Raw genomic sequence first — 7450 nt, forward strand, 5'->3', positions numbered from 1 at the left:
GGGGCAGAGCAAGCGAAACGGGGTTCAATTAATGGCTAAAAGAGCAAAGTTCACCCAGAGACCGACCCAAACTCCTTGGCCAGACTGAGGACCATGGCCGGGTCCTGACAGGGCAGAGGGAAGGGGTAGGAGGGGTTTGGAGGGTCCGGAGTGATGCAGCCATGGGAAAGGGATGAGGGAAGCAAGCAATGGCGATGAGAAGGAATTCGTCCCTGTGAGGGTGGGGAGGCCCTGGCACAGGGTGCCAAGAGCAGCTGTGGCAGTGCCCAAGGCCAGGCTGGACATTGGGGCTTGGAGCACCCTGGGACAGTGGGAGGTGTCCCTGCCGTGGCAGGGGTGGCACTGGGTGGGGTTTGAGGTCCCTTCCCATCCCACCCATTCCATGGTTCTGATTCTTCACACCTGAAACCCTTTGGGTGTGAAATCTTTCCTTTACGTGCTCCAGGTGCTCTGAGCCTCCGAGGGGAACAGGACCGGGGGAAGGAAGGGAAAACCAGGGAGAGAGAGGAAGGACAACCCTGGCCCAACAATGAGCTAGGGAGTTTGGGCTTTAACCCGGGCTTGTCGTTTCACAGGAGAGAGAATGTGCAAGTGGTCCCCAGTGGGGCCTGCAGGGACTCCTGGCCGTGCTCCCAGTCCCACCTTCCCAGGAAAGTCCCCGTGGGAGCACCTCTGTGTCCCGTGGCAGGTGGGAAGTGGCGCTTTGGTCCCTTTCACAGCAGAATCTGTCGTGTGTGACACTCGTGGCTCAGCGTGAGCGCTCCTGCTCCTGCTCGAGTGTGAGCCAAGAGCCGAGCGGGGATGGGAGACGGGAGCAGAGTTCAGCAGCAATGAGGCATCGGGTGGCAACCTCCACACCCAGGGTAATGAACACTCTCCAGGCTCCTCGCAGCTCTCCGGGAGGGAACAGCCTCAGCCAAGCTGCGTGTCCTGCGAGGGGGATGTGGAAGAGGGCATCCCGGGGGGTCCCAGGGTCCTCGTTCCTGCGGGGTTGGGATTTACTGGTTCTCCCCCAGATCAGAAACCCCCTGGGCGTGGGGAGAGCTGGGGACAGGAGGTGGGTGGGACCAGCACAGCATCTCCCCGGGAGAGGAGTCAACGTCAGTGCCCCAGGAGAAACGAAGGGAGAGAGGGGAGAGGCGAGATGCTCCTCTGGACAAGCACTAAAATCATGCCAGAGGTTTCCAGCCCCTCTCTCGGCCCAGAGAGAGGTTTGGCTACACCTTCTCGGACATCCCCCTGGGCAGGGTCTGGGGGGAGTGGAGCTCCACGGACTGGCGCCGCCGGACCTCCCGCTCGGCCCAGTCCTGCTCGGGCTCGCAGCCCTTGAGGATGGCCAAGCGCTCCGAGAGGGTTTTGGCCTGCGGGAACAGGACGTAGTTGTAGAGGATCGAAGCTGCTGCAGCCCCAATCAGGGGGCCCACCCAGAACACCTGGGGAGGAGAGAAGAGTGGGGTGAGCAAAACCCAGCCTGGCTTTGAGGGGTGGGGAGGAGCTCTGAGGGACACTCCGGGGGCTTGGGTTCCTTCCTGGCAACAAAACACGAGGTCAGCTCTGCTCTGGCCATCGCTGGGGACCTGAACTCCGCTCCAGTGCCTGGATATTCCCAACCATCCCCTTCCAGCTTTCCCCCTCTGCTCAGAGCCTGGCATTAATGACAGGCCCATTGGGGATGTGCTGAGTGATGTGAGACCGTCTGCAGGAGCATTTTCCTACCCACTCACGGATTGCTGTGGGAGGAGGAGGAGGAGGAGGCAGCGGCCTGGGCCAGACACCTTGGCACACATCAGGAACCAGCTGGGCTCTTTGCAGATGAAAACAATAAAATCTCCTGAGCTGGAAAGGGCCCAAGAAGTCCAGCTTCTGGCCCTGCTCAGGACAATGCCACCAATCCCACCCCGTGCCTGAGAGCGCCGCCCAAATTCCCCTGGAGCTCTGGCAGGCTCAGAGCCACGGCCGTTCCCTGGGGAGCCAGGGAGTGTTCCCAAAGGTGTACCCAGATCCAGGAACCAGGAAAGCTCCCCAGGACTGGCAGCAGCTCCACGTTCCATTGGTTTTTTCCCTGTGCTAAGTCATGTCAACAGACCTCACACCCCAATCCTGTTGCAACGCTCCCAGTGTGGAGTTTGGAAAAGCCAATTAAGCAGCCAGCAGCCCCACCTCCTGCTCCTAATCTCTCCATCTCTCCTCCAGCTGGGAGCTGGCATGGAAATGCCGGGATTTTGTCTGGCTTGGTGAGTTTCGAGGAATACTGGCAGTTTGGGGGCCTCATCCAACCCAACCCCCAGAGCCGAGTTCTCACCCAGTGGTCGCTGAAGTCTCCGACGACGACGGCGGGGGCGAAGGACCTGGCGGGATTCATGGAGCAGCCGGTGTAACGGATCTGCCGGGAACACCATGGTCGGTGTCAGCATTAAGCCCTTTCACCACATTTTATAAAATGTTGAGGTGTCATTAGGGTTAATCATTCCCTGAGCTGCTGCTTCACCCTCCAGCATTCCTGTTCCCGGAAAAGGGATTCCAGGAGCCGCCACCGCCTGAGTCAGCCCCGTGAGGTGCCTGAGCTCGTGCGTCCCGAGCGTGGCGTTGCTGGGGGATGACTGCGGGCATGGGCTCCCAGTCCTGCCGACAATTCCCTGTCCTGCCTCTGACGAAGGACACAGGGGCCTGTGGAGCGTTGAGGATGGAAGGTGTGGTGTGACCAACAGTGTTTTCCTGTGGGCACGGGGTGTGGGGGCTGCTTTGGGGCGTCATCCAGGTGGGATTTCCCTGAGCGTCCGTCCCAAACACTTCCCAGGCTCGTCATGCTCTTGAGAGCCCCAGCTGCCAACACGGTCACTCCAGGAGAGATCCCGCGGATCCCTGGAGCTCCCTATGGGACTCAAGGAGAGGCAGAGTCCAGAAATTCAAGCTTTTCATGCCAAATAAAAGCTGAGCTCAGTCCACAGCTCTCCCATGGCTTGGATGGGATTTTTCCCTCTCTCCACTGGAAAACCACGGGTTACACATTCCCCTCAAGCCCGGAGACGCAGCCAAACCAACTTCGGGCATAAACAAAACGAGAACCCCAAAAGTGCCAAGTTTTGGCCCATCCACTCACCCCGAGGAGGTGCCCCACAGCCACAGAGAGGCCAATGGAGAGGGCAGGGGAGCCCAGGTTGTCCTCACGCCGCTCGTCTGTGGAAGCAAAGACGCACAGCACCAGCTGGAAGGTGAGGAACAGCTCCACCGTCACCGCCTGCCCCGTCGTGGTCTCATTGTGCAGCTGGAACGGGAGCAAAAACGTGTTCCAGGGCCGAGTTCCGTGAGCGGATGGGAGATGTGGAGAGGAATCCAAAATCAGGGGGAGCCAAAGGAGACAGGGGAGATTTTGGGCACCAGAAAGAAAAAATTTCCCAGGTAGAAGAAGCGGCTCAATGGGAAATGCTCGACTGATCTCTCATGAAATTTTATTGGCATTTTTTTGGTATTTTTCCATTTTTCTTTTCCTCATACGCAGAATGCCTTTTGGAAAAGTTTACAGGTTGCATTTTGAAGACATCGAAAAGAAATATTTTGGCATGAAAAAAGAAAAAAAATTCCCTTTCCACTTTTTTTGACTCAGAGAATTTGTCAGGTCTGATCTGGAGCTGTTCCTGGCTGCACCCCCTCTCCTCCAACTCTGTCCCTTCTTTCCCTGTGTCCCCCCAAATCTGATCCTGTTGCTCAGCGGTCCCAGGAAGGTCCTAACTGCCCTCCTGCCCGAGCTCCAGAGTCAGATCTTCCTCATTCTCCTCTCCAGTATTCCCCTCCATTTTTATCGGGATAATCTGTGCAGGCAGCAGCACGATGAACAGCCCACAGGGAAAAAAAACCTTCTCAAAATCCCCAGTTCCCACTTTCAGGTGGTTTAGGCTGTAAAGCAGCAAAGCTGGAGCAGTCTGAGTCTCCCTTAAACCTCCTTTTATTACCCTGGGTCATTATCGGCCTAAATCCCCTTGTTCAGATTAAACCACAATCCCTCTTTTTAACCCTCTTAATCACGCTGCAGCTGAGTCCTGGCAGTGCCTCCCTGCCGTGGGAAAGGCGATTTCCATGAGCTGCTTCCCATCCCGATCCCTGCTCCTCCCTCGCTCCGTCGGGGCTGGGTGATGCTGATCCCGGCAGGTGCCTGTGCCGCCCTGGGATGGTGGGCACGGAGGGGGGACAGCGAATCCCTGGGGTTCGGTTCCTTTCCCTCTCCGGTTATCACGTGCAGCCGTGGGGGAGGGGGTGTTGGAGGCTGGGATACCACTGGAGAATCCCCCATGGCTTCCTAAGCTTCCCTGCCTTTATTTTTTCCCTGTCTGAAGTCAGCCTGAGATCCTTGTGATGCTTTAGGGAATCCATGTGCTGCGCTTTGGGATGACCCAGCTGGATCCGGTGGGACCATCCCGTCACAATGCAAGCAACGAGCTTAATCTAATGAAAATCTGGGATTTAGACCCAAATCTCTCCTCTCTCCACCACTCCAGCAACCTGGAAATTGTGGCTTTGCCAAAGCAGAGCTGGGAAGAGGCTCCCACACCAGAGGGGAAGTTGGGATGAGCCTGGGACAGGAGGAAGGCACAGGTGCTATTTCGGACGCGTCCTTCCTTAAACCCCTGGGACCCCCAGAATCCAAGTCCTCCCCAGTGCAGCCCCAAGGGAAACTGAGATGGTTCTGACTCCACGGGAGGTGTTTGTGGCCAGCTGGATCCTTCCTCTGGCTTTAGGGACATTTTTGGCACCAATACGAAAAGAGGAAACATTTCCCAGGTGGAAGAAGTGGCTCAATGGGAAATACTTGATTGACCTCCGGAAATTTTAGCCCTAAAACCAGAGGAGGAAGATGAGTCCTGCCTTCATCCCTGCTCCCGGCAGGACCCGTGGAGCAGCAGGGTCCCGGTGCTGGGCTGTGGCATTCAGAGGCTCCCTCGCCGACCCCAGAAGGTCTTTGCTGGCCACAAGCCCCTTCCTCCCACCCCTCAGCCTTCCCAAAGAGCCTGCCCAGCTTTTCCAAAGACCCTGCCCAGCCTCCCCGTGCCCTCCCAAGCCCATCCTGTGCCAAAGCCTCACCTTGTTGAGGGCCAGGCCCTCCCGGGAGTCGGCCGGGGTGATCTCGTGCAGGATGGCAGCGCCCACCACCCCCCCCAGCAGCTGGGCCACCACGTAGAAGAGGGCACGGAGCAGGGAGAGCTGCGAGCCCAGGAGACAGCCCAGGGTCACGGCGGGGTTGATGTGGGCGCCGCTGACGTGGCCCAGGGCCTGCACCAGGGTCCCGATGGCCAGGCCGAAGGCCAGCGCGATCTGCAGGGTGCTCGGGGCCGGCGCCGAGGGCCAGTTCAGGGCAGAGCCGAGGCCGAAGAGGACGAAGACCAAAGTCGCCAGGAATTCTGCCAAGACGGCCCTGGTGAAGGCGATGGAGCGCAGTTCCCACATCATGGAGGCTCCCAGGAGTGACCCTGCCCGGAGTGTCCTCAGTGCCCACCTGCTGCTGTGTCCCTGAGGATGAGCTGGGACAGCGTTTATATATCTGGAGGCGGGGGGGGGCCACAGGATCAGCTGCTGAAGGAGATGAGATCGTGGTCCCAGGAAATCTGATGCTTTTTTCCTTCTGTGTTCCAGCTGAGGGAACATCAGATCCTGCCCCTTCTATTAAAGCCGGGGAATGCAGCCACCCTCGGGAGGTCACACATCAGCCTCCAGCGCTGCCGGGAAGGACGGTTCCCGTTCTCCTGGGCTTCCTTAGCTGGGATCTATCCCCTGAGCTGCCATTGCAGCTGGACCCTGGGAGCATGGGAAGGGCAGGGAGCAACGGGGTCTGTGGAGCTGGAGCTGAGGTCGGGTTGTGTTGAAAATCAGGCTGTGATTTAACAACCAGAAAAATCCAGGAACACAGAGGGATTCCTGGGGGTGTCCTGTGCAGGGTCAGGGGCTGGAGTCAATGATCCTTGAGAGTCTCTTCCAGCTGAGGATATTCCACGATTCCATGCAAAGTGAGTGCAGGGGAGGCACAAAACTCCAGGTGATTCACTACAGCTCAGCTCCTCAGAGTACCAGAATTTTGCAGCCTGGGCACAGATTTCCTACCCAGAAAACTGGGAACCAGTCCCAAAGCAATGACTGTCAGAAATTCCTGTGTGAAAATGTGACCGCAGGGCTGGAGCACCAACTGTGCCCTAATTATGGCCATTTTGGCCAACTCAGCTCTTCAGAAACATCCTTTTAGTTCTTGGTGTCAATCCCAGAGCGAGATTTTCTTCTCTGGGATTTGATTCTTCCCATCTGCTCCTTGCCCAGAAAGTTTCTCTTCCCTTTTCTCCATTTCCCGTTCCTGAGGGATGTCTGTAGAGCCTTTTCCTTGCCCTGTCACTGGGGGTGGTGGCTTTGCTGGAAACTGAGGAGCTGGTTCTTGTTTTCCTCTCCAGAGCTGACTCTGTGGTGGGGTTGCTCCTCCGGGATAGAGCTGTAGCTGGAAGGGCCATTTTATCCCAGAGGGATGCAGAGGACCAGGTGTCCATTTCTGGGCTCTAACAGAGGCTCTCGCCCTACAATAAACTGAGTATTTTTCCCTTCCAGAGGAGCCATGCAAGTGCCACGGAACTGCTGGGAAACGTTCCATATTGCTGGAATTATATCATGGAATCATGGGGCATCTCAAGCTGGAAGGGACCCGCAGGGATATGTGAAGGTTCTTTTCTCCATGGCAGGTGGGGAACCGAGCTCCCAGGCGAGCAGACAATGGATGTGGGTCCCTTCCAATGGAACGGTTCTTGTCTTCCCCCTTCTCCCTTCTCGTCCCCCTTCCTTCCTCCTCCTCTTTCCCCTCCCCCCTTCTCTTTCCCCTTCCCCCTTCTTTTCCCCGTTCTTCCTTCCTCTTTTCCCTTCTCTTTCCCTCTCCTCTCCCTCTCTTCCCTCTAAAACAAGGTGTTTGTGGGAGTATTGCTCTTAACAAGTGGGGGACTCTGGGAAGAGCAAGTCCAGCCTGTGGCTGAGTCTGAACAAGGTGGGATTGTGGTCCTATAAAACCTTTTCCTCTGAAAATCCTCCCTTTGCATTGCATCCCGCCCTGGCATCTCTCCAGCCAGAGCTTTTCCATCAGTGGAGTCAGTCCCATAACACAGGTTTGGAGGCTAAAGGGGTTTGGGTGCTGCTGAGCCTCGGGATCGTGGTCCTGGCCAGGCTCGTGCTCCACGTGCCTGGCACAGGGCTCAGCCCTACTCAGGGCAGGAGTTACTCAGGGCTGCAATTACTGCAGGGAGGATGGAGAGCAAATCCGGGTAATTACTGGAGCTCATACCCTGCCTGATTAGTGGTTACTTGTGGGGAGTGTGGGGATGTCTCAGTGCTCAGGACTAATTAAAAGGAAGAAGTCAGCAGGATTAGTTCTGAGCAACTTAAAAGTCCAACCTCGTGGTCCTGAGTTTTGTCTGGAGATGCAAAACTCATT

At 57.0% G+C, this 7450-nt stretch overlaps 1 protein-coding gene across 1 annotated transcript; it reads right to left on the bottom strand.

Moving 5' to 3' along the window:
* Positions 1-331: 331 nt before the first annotated feature.
* On the bottom strand, positions 332-5666 carry LOC125337748 (aquaporin-2-like). Its single transcript, XM_048327815.1, has 4 exons — positions 5077-5666; positions 3101-3265; positions 2303-2383; positions 332-1433 (listed from the first exon to the last, which is right to left on the bottom strand). Exons 1-4 carry the CDS (start codon positions 5635-5637, stop codon positions 1218-1220), a joined length of 1023 nt encoding a protein of 340 aa, XP_048183772.1. The 5' UTR covers positions 5638-5666; the 3' UTR covers positions 332-1217.
* Between the last annotated feature and the right edge of the window lie 1784 nt (positions 5667-7450).

The sequence above is a fragment of the Corvus hawaiiensis genome, chromosome 24, assembly GCF_020740725.1.
Source record: "Corvus hawaiiensis isolate bCorHaw1 chromosome 24, bCorHaw1.pri.cur, whole genome shotgun sequence".
In the NCBI taxonomy this organism is placed as follows: Eukaryota; Metazoa; Chordata; class Aves; order Passeriformes; family Corvidae; genus Corvus; species Corvus hawaiiensis.